Genomic DNA, 15541 nt, shown 5'->3' with positions numbered 1-15541 from the left:
AAATTAGGAAATTGGAAGCCAGAAGTCAGATTCGAGCCTCCGTTTCTAGTTTTTTATCCCAGAGAATACAAGAAGGACATGTTTCCCTGGCCTGGAGGTGCCTGGGAACCAAGGGTGTATTAGGAAAGTTCCTGTGCTGTAAGCCTCCACAGGAGCAGTGTGGAGCACACGGGCAGGCTCAGACCCACATGCCCAGCAGTGAGTCCTTGTCCACCTGCTAGGAAGTCCCAGGGCTGAGGCTAAGTGGAAGAAACAGACCACAGGTGAGAACCAAGGAAGACAACAAAAAGTTACAGTTATCAGGAACAAAGTGTCTTGTTCTCAATGCAATTTAGCCAAATGCAAGAAGTGTTACTTTTTGTTTCTCTTTTCATCCTCCTTTACACCATTCTGCAAATCATGTCTTTTTTACTTTTTCTGTAAAAGATTTACTTATTTATTTGAAGGACAGAATTACAGAGAAAATAAGAGAGAGATCTTCTATCCATTGATTAATTAATTCCCCAAATGGTTGGAACAGGGCTGGGCTAGACTAAAGCCAGGAGCATGGAACTCAATCCACTTCTTCCATGTGGGTTCTGGAGCCCAAGTACTTCAAACATCTTCTGCTGCTTTCTCAGGAGCTTTAGAGTGGAGCTGGATCAGAAATGGAGCAACTGGGGTACTCATATGAATTGGTACTCATATGGTATGTAGCATTGCAGGCAGCGGCTTAATTTGTACCATGAGGCATGCCCCCAAATTATCATTTTTAATCCCTATACAAAGCTAGGCAATTTTAAAACTCAAATTCAAGAATTTGAATTCTTCATAAACTAAACAGAGGTAAAGAGGTAGACATTTTGCCCAGTAGTTTTAAGCTACTACCTGGGATGCCCACACCTCATTTCAGAAAGCCTGGGTGGATTCCTGGTACCATTTTTGCTTCCAGCTTCCTGCTAATGGTCACTCTGGGAGTGAGCAGGAGATGGCTCAAGTTGCCAGGGTATTTCCTGCCGCTCAAGTGGAACACCTAGATGAGTCTCTAGCACACAGAAGCTTTGTTTATCTGTTTATTTATTTATCTGTATCTCTACCTCCTAAATAAACAAGATAAACTACAAAAAATTTACAAGTTAAAGAAATATTAGAAAACACTGTAACAAGCTAACAGCCCGGCAAAACTCATTCAACAAAAATTCAGAAGCTTGCACCTGCTTTATAAATATAAATAAAATGAGAAGTCTGGAGCCTGCATTGTGGTTACATAGCACGTTAAGCCACTGCCTACAAAGCAAGCATCCCATAAAGGTGCCAGTTTGAGTTCTGGTTGCTCCTTTCTGATCTAGCAACCTGTTAATGTGCCTGAGAAAGGAACAGAGAATGGTCCTTGCATCTGGGCCTCTGAACCCAGGTAGAAGACCTGGAGGGATTTCCCGGCTCCAGGAGTCACATAGGCCCAGTTCTGGCCACTGCAGCCACCTAGGGGAGTGAATCAATACATGGAAGATCTGTCTCTCCCCTTCTCTAACTCTGCCTTTTAAATAAACAAACAAATAAATAAATATTTAAATATTTTCTTCCTTTGTTTTTTTAAGATTTATTTATTTTTATTACAAAGGCAGATTTATAGAAAGATCTTCTACCCGCTGGTTCACTCCTGTGATGGCTGCAATGGCTGGAGCTGAGCTGATCTGAAAGCAGGAGCCAGGAGCTTCTTCTGGGTCTTCCTTACGGGTGCAGGGGTCCAGGGACCTGGGACATCCTCTTTCGCTTTTCCAGGATGTAAGCAGGAAGCTGGATTGGAAGTGGAGCAGGAGAGACCGGCACTATAGCCTAGTGGCTAAAGTCCTCGCCTTGAATGCACGGGATCCCATATGGGTGCCGGTTCTAATTTCGGTCACCCCACTTCCCATCTAGCTCCCTGCTTGTGGCCTGGGAATGCAGTCAAGGACAGCCCAAACCTTTGGGACCCTGCACCCGCGTGGGAGACCTGGAAGAGGCTCCTGGCTCCTGTCTTCAGATTGGCTCAGCTTCAGCCATTGCGGCCACCTGGGGAGTGAATCATCGGATGGAAGACCCTCCTCTGTCTCTCCTCCTCTCTGTATATCTGCCTTTCCAATAAAAATATAAATAAATCTTAAAAAAAAAAAAAAAAAAGTGGAGTAACTGGGATATGAAGTAGCACCCACGTGGGATGCTGGTGCTTAAAGGTGGAGGATTAGCCTGCTGAGCAACAGCACCGGCCCCAATTTTTTTTTTAAACCTTCTAAATGTTTGGCCTGGCACCATATTTTAATTGCTAAATTCTCACCTTGCAAGAGCCGGGATTCATATGGGTTTGTGTCCTGACTGCTCCACTTCCCAGCCAGCTACCTGCTTATAGCCTGGGCAAGCAGCAGAGGATGGCCCAAAGCACTGAGACCCTGCACCCACATGTGAGACCCAGAAGAAGCTTCTGGCTCCTGCTTTTGGATTGGCTCAGCTCTGGCTGTTGCAGCTACCTGGGGAGTGAACCAGTGAATGGAAGAACTTGTTCTCTGTCTCTCCTCTCTGTGAATCTGACTTTCCAATAAAAAGAAATAAATCTGCTTAAAAAAAAAAAAAGGAAATAAACCTTCTAAATGTAAAGTATGAATAAAAAAAAGTAAAGCATGGAAATCCTTTCAGTTCATTACTGAGTCTTGCACAGTAAATTGAGAAGTTGAGATTGTAACTATTACACCTTCTGGGACTGAGAGCAGAGCAGAATCACCAACAAAAGGTGCGAAAGTCTCAAAGTACTAGAATGAGTCTTGGTAAGAACAAGCATGAACTACTGGGGAAGAAAATGGCCTAAATGTCAAGATTTTTGCTGTTATTATATGCATGGTGAGCCTAGGGTTCCACAATAGTTAAGAAGTCCCCTTACTATTTGACTGCTATTCAAGACAGCAAACTCAAGTATGGAGCTTACGGTCTACAACTAGCATAGAGTATGATTCTAGGCAATTCTTAGGAAATTCCTGAATTTCCTAAGTCTGCTCTCCCACTCTTTATTTATGTAGGATGGATAGCTGCACTTTCTACACCCCAGATTTGAAGCAAAGACAAAAACTAGAGTAAGATATATCTATATCTATATATATATAGATATGAAGTAAGATATATATGATAGCATTAGAACATTTCATGTGTGTGGGCAATTGCCCCCTTGTTTCTGCCTGCTACTTGGTGGTGTGACCTATAGCTTATTTGCCCTGGCCTAAGGTGTAACTTCTAACCGTGTTTATAGAACGTGACCAACAGGATTAGGGATACGTTTTATCCAATCACAATTTCATTACTGGGTGAAGGGATTGCCTGAAAGTACCCTCTTACCCTCTCTTTTCTTAAACCTTTATAAACCGGGAACTTGGGCTGAATAAACGGACTTTCTCACCAGCTTGTCTCTGGGCCTCACCCTCGGTGACTTCAGAGCCTGCTGGCAGGCCAAAATCCTGAGACAAGTGCTGAACAAACTAAACCACTACCACCTCCATCCCAGTGGAGAGCAAGTGTGAACAATCCCCTTAGGGCGAGCAGCACACTTGGATCTAAAATGCTGAAGCAGAGGCTGGTGTGATGGCTCAATTGTCTAACCCTCTATCTTGCACTGTCAACACCCTATTTGGGTCCCGGTTCCTGCACTAGTCGCTCCATTTCCTATTGAGTACCCTGCTTTTGGCCTGGGAAAGCAGCAGAGGATGGCCCAAAGCCTGGGGACTCTCTGCACTGGTGAGGGAGACCTGCAAGAAGCTACTGATTCCTAGCTTTAGACCAGCTCAGCTCAAGTCATTGTAGCCATCGGAAGTCAACTAGCAGATGGAAGATCTTTCTCTCTGTTTACTCTTCTCTCTGTAAATCTGCCTTTCCAATATAAATAATCTCTTAAAAAAAATGTGGCTACAAATGACACTCAGCCCCATTTTCTTGCTACAGTTGTTCAGTTGGCACTATCTGCATGTGACCCAAAGAATATCTGGACATAGGTATATACAGGGATTAACAGCAAGAGACTGTGACTGTACTAGCTTCCTCAGCTGAAAGTATAACAAAATGTTGCCAAAGAGAAGAATACAGACAAGGTACACAGACTATTGAGTATAAGGTGCATTCAGTAACCTTTTGGGTTCCAATATTGTATTTCACATTTGGGTTTGCTCTTGAGAAGTCTATAACAAAAATGATCTAGATATAGAGTGCATTCTCATGTTTTTTTCTTTTTAAATGAGCAAAGGACTAAAAGGGCATTTTTGAACAAAGGTTAAAAACAAGAGTGACCCTGGACACCAGAGGAGAAGCTGAGCTGATATTTAATGTTCTTTGAGCACTGAAAGGATTTTCTGGATGAAGGCCAGTAAGTCCCCCAACTGCTGCACAACTACAGAGGAACTCAGACATTGTATCAAGTTCTCTGTATTTTAAAAACTGGGTTCTAACCATCCCACTCCATGTTGCCTAGTATTGTCGTTTTACAGATGAGAGCACTGAGGCTCTGAAGCTAACAAGTCCAGAAGTCCCACAGGTAACAGAAAGGCAGGACAAGGTTTAGGCTTCGTATCTGTACCATTTTCATTAAGAAGCTTGATCACACTGGGAAGAAAAGTGAAGCCTGTCATAACTTTTCTGGCACCATAGGTTGAGCCCAAGAAGTAACTGGGAAAGATGATGGTAGAACTGATATTCCTATTACAGGAACCAAAGACATGACTGGTGTGGCAACAATCTTAAACACCGAAGTCAAGTCACTGTAAGGTCAAATGGGCTTCCTATTTCCCTCTCTCCTTCCTTTACTTTTTAAATAATTTCACTGCCAGTAAGGAATTCAGAATCTTACAATCAAGGAGTTTAATACCATGACACCAAGTTATGGTTAGAACTTGCAAGAATATCAGCTAGATCAAAATGACACTGCTCCTGCGCAGCTCTCAAGTCTGCCTTCTCAAGTTCTTACCTTCATTTTTTCTCCAATTGTCTTGCTGCATAGATTCTTCAGCTTGTTTAAGTTGTCTGCTCGAAATCTGCCTAAGCATAAAGAATATCACAAGAAATGCTATTAATTAAGATACTCAATTCTCCTGAACATGATTTTTAGCTCTAATTTCAGTTCTAGGCCCAAATGAGCTAAAGGACCTATATCATGACATTGTAAAATCTTGTTACAGCCTCTAACTTAGTTGTCATATATTAATGACCACACATAGGTTATTATGCTCAGTGTTAAATGCCAAGAAAAAAATCCATTCTGAGTTTGATAACCCATATGATAATATTGTAGGGTAGCAAAGCTGAGAAACTTGTCAGACCCTCAAGTAACTATGGCCTGTCCAACTTTTTCAAATTATTATTATTATTTTTTCTTAATTTGAAAGGTAGATTTACAAAGAGGGGGAGAGGCAGAGAGGCCTTCCATCTGTTGGTTCACTCCCTAAATGGTTGCAATGGCTGGAGCTGAGCCGATCCAAAGCTGGAAGCCAGGAGATTCTCTTAGGTCTCCCACATGGGTGCAGGGGCCCCAGCACTTGAGTCATCCTTCACTGCTTTCCTAAGCCATCAGTAGGCAATTGGACGGGAAGCGGAGCAGCCAGGAGCAGGACTAGAACAGAACAGCCATACAGGATGCTGACACTGCAAGGCACAGGATTAATTTGCTCAGCCACCACACCAACTCCCCAGTCCTACTATTTTAAACTCATTTAAACAATGGTGTGCTATACACTGGAATCTAGATAGAGGGCATGAACATGACTAGATACCTAGATATGACCATGAACATGAATGCCACATTTTTATGCTGGAAATGGTTTGTATTATTCCCTGTGTTTTGATATGATGCTCTTTGGGTAGCTTCAGGGGAAGTTTTGCTTCTTATATATATATTTTAAAAAACAATCTTTTATTTTTAATATTGTTTACATGAGTTGAGAGGGGTACACACTGATGTGGGCCTCTATTTAGGGTGAGGAGGGTCATGTATGGAGGAAGGTGGGTGAGACATATGTTCCAGGGCTTTTCTTTTTGCTCTGCTGGTCTGATGGGGTGAAGCAGACAGACCACTCGTTGTTAAGCTAAATCACACCCAGGGATGGGAGGTGGATATCTGATGATGCCTTACAGACTGCAATTTGGGGAAGAAGGTTTCAAGTGTGTTACTTGAGTGGTTTTAATAGTTGAGAGATTGTTGGCTTCTTTGCACCATGGTTGAGGAAAATCTTCCCAAGGTCTATTGCATGACCAGATCCACCTCATTGCGTATTCACAGACCCAGACCCTTGCTGCAAAGCTTGGCTAGGAGCTATCCAACCTGTTCTGCTTTCCATCCTGACGAGGTACCCAACACTTTCCGCTGGTCTAGATGATCTGGTTGTCATGTCCCCTGTGTGCATCTGGGCATGCTGTCCACTGCACAGGCATCAGCAACTGAGGAAGCCCAGTCTAGACACATGCACTCCAAGGTCAGACCACATATCTCGATTTCCCCTGTGGCTGGGATTTGAGTCAATTTTGGTAACAAGTTCCTCTCTCTCTCTCTTTATGTGTGTGTGTATATATATATATATATATATATACACACACATATATTTGTTTATTTTATTGGAAAGGCAGATATACAGAGAGGAGGAGAGACAGGGAGAAAGATCTTCCATCTGATGATTCACTCCCCAGGTGACCACCACGGCTGGCACTCGCCGATCCGGAGCCAGGAGCTCTTCCAGGTCTCCCACTGGGACCCATGTGGGTACAGTGTCCCAAGGCTTTGGGCTCTTCTCAACTGCTTTCCCAGGCCACAAGCAGGGAGCTGGATGGGAAGCAGGGCTGCCGGGATTAGAACCAGCACCCATATGGGATCCTGGCGCGTGCAAGGTGAAGACTTCAACCACTACACCATCGCGCCGGCCCCAAGTTTCTCTCTTTAGTCTCTTTAAACTTTAGCACGAAATGATAACAATTGCTCTTTGATTCATTTATTTACATTGACAGAGGGCAGATTTTTGGTTGCCATGGATTCAGGAAGAGGAAAGGAAAGGGAAAGGACCACAGGGGATCAAAGAGGACCTCTGGGGATTGTGTGGTATAGCATGCTCATCTTCCACCTGCTGTGTTGGCATCCCATATGGGCTCAGAATCATATACCAGCTGTTCCACTTTCCGTCCAGCTCGCTGTTTATGGCCTGAGAAAGCAATGAAGGATGGCCCAAGTCCTTAGGACTCTATACCAACATGGGAGACCTGGAGGAGGTTTCTGCCTCCTGGCTTTGGATCAGCTCACCTCTGGCTGCTGTATCCATTTCGGGAGTGAATGAATGGCTGGAAGATCTCTCTATCCTTCTGTACTTCTCACTATAAATCTGCCTTTCAAATAAAAAATTATAAATAAATCTTTAAAGAAAAAAGAGGGCCCAGCGTGATGGCTTGGTAGCTTAAATCCTCGCCTTGCATGTGGCGGGATCCCATATGGGCACCAATTCATGTCCTGGCTGCTCCACTTCCCATCCTGCTCCCTGACCATGGCCCAAAGCCTTGGAACCCTGCTCTCATGTGGGAGAGCTGGAAGAGGCCCCTGGCTCCTGGCTTTGGATTGGCTCATTACTTGGCCTTTGTAGCTGAGTGAACAGGAATGTAAGATCTCTCTCTCTCTCTCTCTCTCTCTCTCTCTCTCTCTCTCTCTCTCTCTATATATATATATATATATATATATATATATATATATAAAAATAAATCTTACTAAAAAAAAAGAAAAGAATCTGGGGTGGTGGTGCAGCAGTTCTGTATAATGAGTGTAGTGCTAGTTACACAAACGTATGCATGTGTTTATATATATTCTAAGTATGCACACAGAATCTCACACACGTGCATGTAAAACTGGAACTGAATAAGGTCTGGATTGTGGCAATGACAATTTCTCAAATTTGATGATGTATTGCAGCTACATAAGACATCACTGGGGGGACTGGAGAAACGGACATAGGCTCTCTCTGTACAACTTTTTAAATCTAACTTTTAAATTTTATCTTCTTGAAAGGCAGAGCAAAAGAGAAACAGAAAGAGAAATGACAGAGGGCTCGTCCATCTGCCAGTTTACTCCCCAAATGCCTGCAACAGCCAGGACTAGACCACACTGAATCCAGGAGCAAAAAATCCATTCGTGTCCAGCATTGTGGCTTAATGAGTTAAGCTGTCACCTTAAGAAATCCATCCGTGTCACCCAGATGGGTGGCAGGGGCCCAAGCACTTGAGTCACCACCCTGCTGTCTCCCAGGATGCATTAGCAGGGAGCTGGATCAGAAGCAGAGTAGCCAGAACTCAAACCAGCACTTTGATGGGGGTGTTGGTGTCTTAGACAGCAGCTTAACCTACTACACCATATCAACCTCCACTCTGCATTGTTTTTGAAAATTCCAATGAGTCTATAATCACTTTAAAATAAGTCTTGCGTATACTTCCTACCTGTAAGGCACTATGCCAGATATTGAGAAAAGAAGAGAAAAGAAAACTAGGATCCCATGCGGTAGCCTAGTGGCTTAAGTCCTCACCTTGCATATGCCAGGATTCCAAATCAGGGCCAGTTTTAATTCTGGCTGCTCCCTGCTTGTGGCCTGGGAAAGCAGTCCAACACTGGCCAAGGCCTTGGGACCCTGCACCCGCACAGGAGACCTGGAGGAAAATTCCTGGCTCTTGGCTTTGGATCAGCGCAGCTCCGGCCACTGTGGCCACTTGGGGAGTGAATCATTGGAAGATCTTCCTCTCTGTCTCTCCTCCTCTCTGTATATCCAACTTTCCGATAAAAATAAAATAAATCTTAAAAAATATATACATCATTTTAAAATTTTGTATATTATATCTAATGATCTTGTTAAAGTTACTTAATTTTAATGGTTCAGATTGTGTATGCAAACAAACTGTCTGCAAATGGTAATAGATTTACTTCTTCTGTTTTAATCTTTTAGTTCTTGACTTATATCACACTGACTGGAAACGCCAGCATGATGTTGACTAGAAGTAGTGACAGTGGACATCCTCATCCTATTCCTAAATTCAGGGGATTCATTCAATGTCTAACTCTAAAAAAAAGAGATGTTAACTGTGAGTTTTTGGTAAATATTTACTATTAAACACTCGCATCCCATATGAAAAAAAATTGATCCCTATTTCACATACTTCACCAAAATTGACGTGAGCTGAACCATGCACCTAAATGCGAAAGGTCAAGTGACAAAACTTCTGGAAAAACCCTGGGGACTCTGGGGAATCTCCTGGAGCTTGTGATATGGAAAGATTTCCCAAACCAAACACCAGGAGCACAAAATCACCAAATAAAGGTCAAAAGTAGAATTCTAAAAGTTATTCATCAAGACTGAACAGGCAATCAAATCACAGACTGGGAGGAGCACTGCAGCACATGTACCTGACACAGGTGTTCTTGGATATAGAATATATAAAGACAATCAAAAGCTGGTCAAAAAGACCAAATAGACACTTGTCAAAAAACATAAGATCTCCAAACGCCAACAAACTCTTACCTTTTGTCCTCAGGAAAATGTGAATTAAGAGCACGAGACATGACCCATCAGAATGGCTAAAGTTGGAGGCCAGTGGAGTGGCAAAGCAGGCTAATCCTCCAACTGCAGTGCAGCATCCCATATGGGCACTGATTCAAATCTAAGCTGCTCCACTCCTGATCCCATTAGCTCCTTGTTAAAGGCTTGAGAGGGCAGCGGAAGACAGCCCAAGCCCACATGAGACCTGGTAGAAGCTCCTGGCTCCCTGCTCTGAATGACTCAGATCTGATATTGTGGCTATCTGGGGAGTGAACCCAGCAGATGGAAGCTCACTCTCTGACTTTCAAGTGAATATATATTATAAAACTGTATGTGAAGATTTGTGCACTTTACTGTATAAATGGCATCTCAGCAAGTTTAAGAGAGTATAGCTAAAAACAGTTTGAATGCCATAATAGAGACATATGAAACAATACATTGAGAAATTCAACAAATTAGGTCAACTTATGGGAGAAGTTGGGTGTCAAGGAGGGTGGATCCAAGTTGGGGCAGCACCCTGATAAGGAATATTCTAAGACCAACAACATAAAATATGACAGGGGACTAGAGACACATAACACGGCAAAAGTGAAGCACAGGAGGTCACTGGTAGGAGTGGCACAAAGAAGATAAGGTGAGAAAGGCATGGTGCACTTTCATAAATCAGGCTAAGAAATTTGGATTTTTTTATGCTTTAAGGCTGCTGTCCAAATGGCCTCTAGCCATGTGGCTAGCCTAAATTGAGATGTGCTCTAAGTGAAATATATACATTAGATTTTGAAGACTCACAGAAAAATGTAAAATATCTCAATAATTTAAAACACTGATTACATGTTGAAAACATAACTTTAGGGTATGCTTGGTTAAACAAAATAAAATACTAACATTTGCTTCACCTGTTTCCCTTTATCTATATATTTTAAATTTTTTTATTTATTTGAAAGGTAGATTTACAGAGACAGAGAGAAACAACAGAGAGGGACAGAAATCTTCCATCTGCTAGTTCACTCCCCAAATGGATGCAATGGCCAGGGCTGGGCCAGGCCAAACCCAGGAGCCAGGTGCAACATGTGGGTCCGCTAAGAGGAAGTAGAAGACACTTCTCTAGATGCATTAGCAGGAAGCTGGATCAGAAGTGGAACAGCTGGTATGGGCACTCATATGGAAAGTCAACACTGCAAGTAGCAACTTAACCATTATGCTACAACTTCAGCCCGTCTTTATACTTTTTTTATAGTAACTACAAGCAAATTTACAATTTCGTATGAAGCTCACATTGTGTTTAAAAAAATTGAATAATTTGGGAAGGAGAGTAATGGGGCCTAGCGGCTAAAGTCCCTGCCTCATACCCAGCTGGGATCCCATATGGGTACTGATTCTAATCCCGGCAGCCCCACTTCCCATCCAGCTCCCTGCTTGTGGCCTGGGAAAGCAGTCGAGAATGGCCCAAGGCCTTGGGACCCTCCACCCGCGTGGGAGACCTGGAGGAAAGTTCCTGGGTCTTGGTTTTGGATCGGCTCAGTTTCGGCCATTGTGGACACTTGGGGAGTGAGTCAATGGACAGATCTTCCTCTCTGCATATCTGTCTTTCTAATAAAAACAAAATAAATTAAAAAAAAAAAAAGAGTAACAGAGATATGTTTCATCTACTGGTTTACTCCCCAAATGGCTGCAAAGCTAAGACTAGGTCAAGCCAAAGCCAGCACCAAGGGACTGCGGCCTAGTCTTCCACATGGGAGGTCGGGGCCCAAGACATTCACTGTCATCCACTGCCTCTCCAGGAACAGCAGCAGCAAGCTGGATCAAAGTGGATCAGCCAGGTCTTAAATCAGGCATGCTGGCTTCACAAGCTGCAGCTTACCTGGCTGTGCCACAACCCTGGCCTCTCACGTCCTGCTGCTGCAAGATATCAGTACTACTGCAGCAAACTGGTGTTCTGCAAAGAGCAAATGCCCTGGATGTGGCCTCCCACTGCCTGTGCCCAGGATGAAACAGAAGACAAGGCTGTTCCAATTGCTGCAATGAACAATGACAAGGTTCCAGCTTAAGACATGTTCTCCAAGGGTTATCAGGAATTACTTCAACTGACAAGTAAAATGTCTCATTCAGGACACCAAGGTTTGGGAAAAACAGTTCTGGTGGTTGATAGATTTCAGGATACATAGAAATCTAATGTCTTTGGGAGTAGAGCTAAGACAACTATGTGCAAATGTGGCTTTATTATACTATTCTGAAATGAAGAAATCATAGTTCAAAGCCCTGGAGTGGGAAAACTTATGGTCAACTCCAACATGCCATTAAGACTCCACATTCTATCAGCTGCCCAGGTTCTCCACTGAGCCTCAGGAGTACCTCGGAAGTCTACAGAGAGAAAAACTTGCACAGCTGGAATGGAGGGTCAGCTAGAGGTTGCTATGTTCTCAGTCAAGGAGCATGACGGGTGTTCTTAATGTAGCTCTGGTTACTGGTCCTTGTTGCAGCTAAGGATCCAGTCCTCTATTCTGAAGTTCAAGATGGAAGGCCAGTGTTACAGCACAGGGTGCTAACCTGTGACTCGTGATGCCGGCATCCCATATGGCTCCTGGGTTCAGTTTGGCTCAGCCATGGCCATTTAGCCACGTGGAGAGTGAATCAGTGAGTGGAGGATCCAGCTTTCTTCATCACTCTGCCTTTCAAATGAATGAAGTTTTCAAAAAAAAATAGAAAAGAATTTTGGTATAAAATGTGTCAATGCACAGCTTGGGGAACCACAGACTTGGGGAAAAAATAATAAACTCTTGTTATTTTTAGTTGAAAGGCAGAATTAGAGTGAGAGAGGCAGAGAGAGAGAGCCAGCCAGCCAGCCACCTAAATGGCCACAACAGCCAGAGCTAGTTGGATCCAAAGCCAGGAGCCAGGAGCTTTTTCCAGGCCTCCCTTGTAGATGCAGGATCCCAAGGAGTTGGGCCATCCTCTACTGCCTTCCCAGGCCATAAGCAAGGAGTTGGATGGGAAGTGGAGCAGCCGGGACACAAACTGGTACCCATGTGATGCTGGTGCATGCAAAGCAAGGATTTAGCCACTAGGCTACCACGCTTGACTCAAAACTAAATAAATCTGAAAAAAAAAATTTTTTTAAAGCTTCCTAAAGATCTGCATATTATACACAGGATGTTAGCTAGCAGATTTAAAGTCATTCAATGATGCCAAAAACCTGATACTCTAGTTTTTTAAAATTAAATTCCTTTATTTAAAAAAGTCTTAATTTGAAAGGCTGAGTTACAGAGAGAAAGAGAGACAGAGAAAGAAACTCCACCTGTTGTTTCACTCCCCAAATGGCCACAATAGCTGGAGCTGAGTCCAGCTGATTCGAAGTCAGAAGCCAGGAGTCTTAAGCCTCTTCTGGATCTCCCATGTGGGTGCAAGGGCCAAAGGACCTGATTTCCTAGGCCACAGGCAAGGATTTGGATCAGCAGAGTAGTGGAGCAGCTGGGACTAGAACCGGTGCCCATATGGGATGCCTGTGGCAAAGGCAGAAACAGACTACCATACCAGGGTCCCATCGTTTGTCCAGTCTATTTTCATCTTAAACAAAAATTGTGGCAAATTTCAATTTCACTACCCAAAGTTTAAATTCAAGCATGAGGCCCAGCGCGACAGCGCAATGGTTAAGGTCCTAGCCTTGAACGTGCCGGGATCTCATATAGGTGTTGGTTCTAATCCCGGCAACTCCACTTCCCATCCAGCTCCCTGCTTGTGGCCTGGGAAAGCAGTTGAGGACGGCCCAAAGCCTTGGGACCCTGCACCTGAGTAGGAGACCCGGAAAGAAGTTCCTGGTTCTTGGCTTCAGATCTGCGCAGCTCTGGCCATTGTAGCCACTTGGGGAGTGAATCATAGGACGGAAGATCTTCCGCTCTCTCTCCTCCTTTCTGTACATCTGCTTTTCCAATAAAATAAATAAATCTTAAAAATAAATTAATTAAGTAATTAAAAAAAATAAATTCAAGCATGAAATCAGAAAGCCAGTCACACTAGAGTGCCTGAGACATACGGAGTTACTTCAAAAGTTCGTAAAAAAAGCAAATTAAGTTGGGGCCTGGCGAGGTAACCTAGTGGCTGAAGTGCTTGCCTTGCATGTGCCGGGATCCCAAATGGGTGCCGTATCTCAGCTGCTCTACTTGCCATCCAGCTCCCTGCCTGTGGCCTGGGAAAGCAGCAGAGGATGGCCCAAAGCCTTGGGACCCTGCACCCACGTGGGAGACCCAGAAGAAGCTGGTTTTGGATCAGCTCAGCTTTGGTCACTGTGGCCATTTGTGGAGTGAACTAGAGGAGGGAAGATCTTTCTCTGTGTCTCTCCTTCTCTCTGTAAATCTGACTTCCCAATTAAAAAAAAAAAAAAAACTTTTAAAAAGTGAATTTTAAGTTTATTTTGATGCCCAGAAAAAAAAATTTTTTTCATAAACCTTTAAAGAAATATTTGCACGTGTGGGTTTAAAAAACATTGCAGCAAACTAAACTTATCTTGGAATTTCATTTCCCACGAACGTTCTGAAGTACCCTTAGCAGGCAGCGTAAACCGATGCTGTTTTACCACCCGGGAACGACTTCCTTAGGATCCCTCCCACTGTAGCAGAGCGACAGCATGCCGTCACAGCCTGCCTTGCAGCAAGTTGCAGACCTATTGCATCAGACGAAATGAATCACGTGTGCATGAAAGCATCTGACCAACCAGTGCCCACTCTCGTGAGTCTGGGCAGAAACTGACAGGCAGAAGGGTCTACTTTTTTTTTTTTTTTTCTTTTTCTGGCTTCCCGAAAAAGCAGTCCCAAGTTCTAGTCCAACTCTACCCACGTCCTATCCAGAAAACCTCCGCAAAGCCGCCAAGCATCTTATTGGGCACAAGATTGTTCTTTTGTCTTGCCTTCTACTCTCATCAACCTCGGAGAGGTACGCCCATACAGGTGAAGTGACCCTATTGTGCTGCAGATGACTCGGCCTCGGGCAGGAGACACTGAACCCATTCAAAACGAACACGACTGCGCCGGCCTCGGAGAAGATGAGGGGGGCAGTGGGATAGAGACCAGAGCAGGATAGGAACGCGCCCCGCCACCAACCCTTCCGCCCTGGCTTTCTTCTGACTCGCCCAAGTTGCAGGAAGGCTTGACAGCTCGGGATGCACACGCGCCCGGATCGCCCCAGCCGCACTGCGCACGCGCGCACTGCCAGGGTCGCGGGGAGAAGGGGTTCGACCCCGGCTCCCGGGCTGTGTTCTGGGGGCTACGGGCAGTTTCTCGGCCACCGCAGTCCGGGAGAGTGCGACGAGGAGCAGACGGGGCGCTGTCGGGAGCGGAGACGGGACGCGGCGAGGGATCACGGGGAGACCGCGCGCACCCCAGGACTTACATCGTCTCCACTCGCTGTCTGCCTTCACCAGCTGGTCCACGAGTCCCGGGTCCTTGAAACGCTTCTCCTGCGACTCCCGGATCAGGGCTGGGTCCCCCCCTTTATCCACACGAAACAAATCCAGATCCAGCACCATCTTCCCGTCTCTCCGGCCAACACGGGGATGCCAGGAGCCTGCGTCACAGCCTGGGACGGAAGAACTGCACCGGCGCTGACACGCTGCCTCTGCGCAGGCACGTCGTCCTCGCGGCCGGAAGCGGCTTGTGGGGGCGGAGCCGCGGGCGGGGCTTCCTCTGACTCATGCGCCGAGCTCCGTCCTTGTGAGGGAGTGGCTCACCTGGCCTCTTTCCCCCCCAAAAGAAAATGATCATAAAGTATAAAATACGTAATGTATATGAGTAAAATTGGCCTTTTGAGATTTGATTATTGTTAACTCTTGCCTGTATTCCTGAGCAGTGTTTTTTCTAATTACTGTTTGTTGAATTATTTAAGATTTTTAAAAATTTTGTTTTTACTTTTTAAAAATTATTATCATCATTCTATGATACAGTTCAGTAGGCCCTGGGATTCCCTCTTCTCCCTTCCCAAGACTCCTCCTCCCCCACAGAATCCCCATATAT

General features: G+C 44.6%; 1 protein-coding gene across 2 annotated transcripts in view; it reads right to left on the bottom strand.

The window, feature by feature from the left end:
* Nucleotides 1–15155, bottom strand: part of SARS1 (seryl-tRNA synthetase 1) — a 29908-nt gene extending 14753 nt beyond the window's left edge. Inside the window, exons 1-2 of one of the 2 annotated variants that reach the window (XM_004581979.3) lie at nucleotides 14922–15155; nucleotides 4955–5025 (exon numbers count right to left, since the gene is read on the bottom strand). In XM_004581979.3, the coding sequence (XP_004582036.2) occupies nucleotides 4955–5025; nucleotides 14922–15057 (207 nt within the window). In that variant the 5' untranslated portion in view covers nucleotides 15058–15155. The remainder of the gene's footprint in view (nucleotides 1–4954; nucleotides 5026–14921) is intronic. The other variant, XM_004581980.3, reaches the window with a different exon arrangement.
* Nucleotides 15156–15541: the final 386 nt, after the last annotated feature.

This window comes from Ochotona princeps, chromosome 2, assembly GCF_030435755.1.
Source record: "Ochotona princeps isolate mOchPri1 chromosome 2, mOchPri1.hap1, whole genome shotgun sequence".
NCBI lineage: Eukaryota > Metazoa > Chordata > Mammalia > Lagomorpha > Ochotonidae > Ochotona > Ochotona princeps.
Note: the sequence above shows the minus strand (reverse complement) of the source record. Positions and strands in the feature narration are given on the sequence as shown.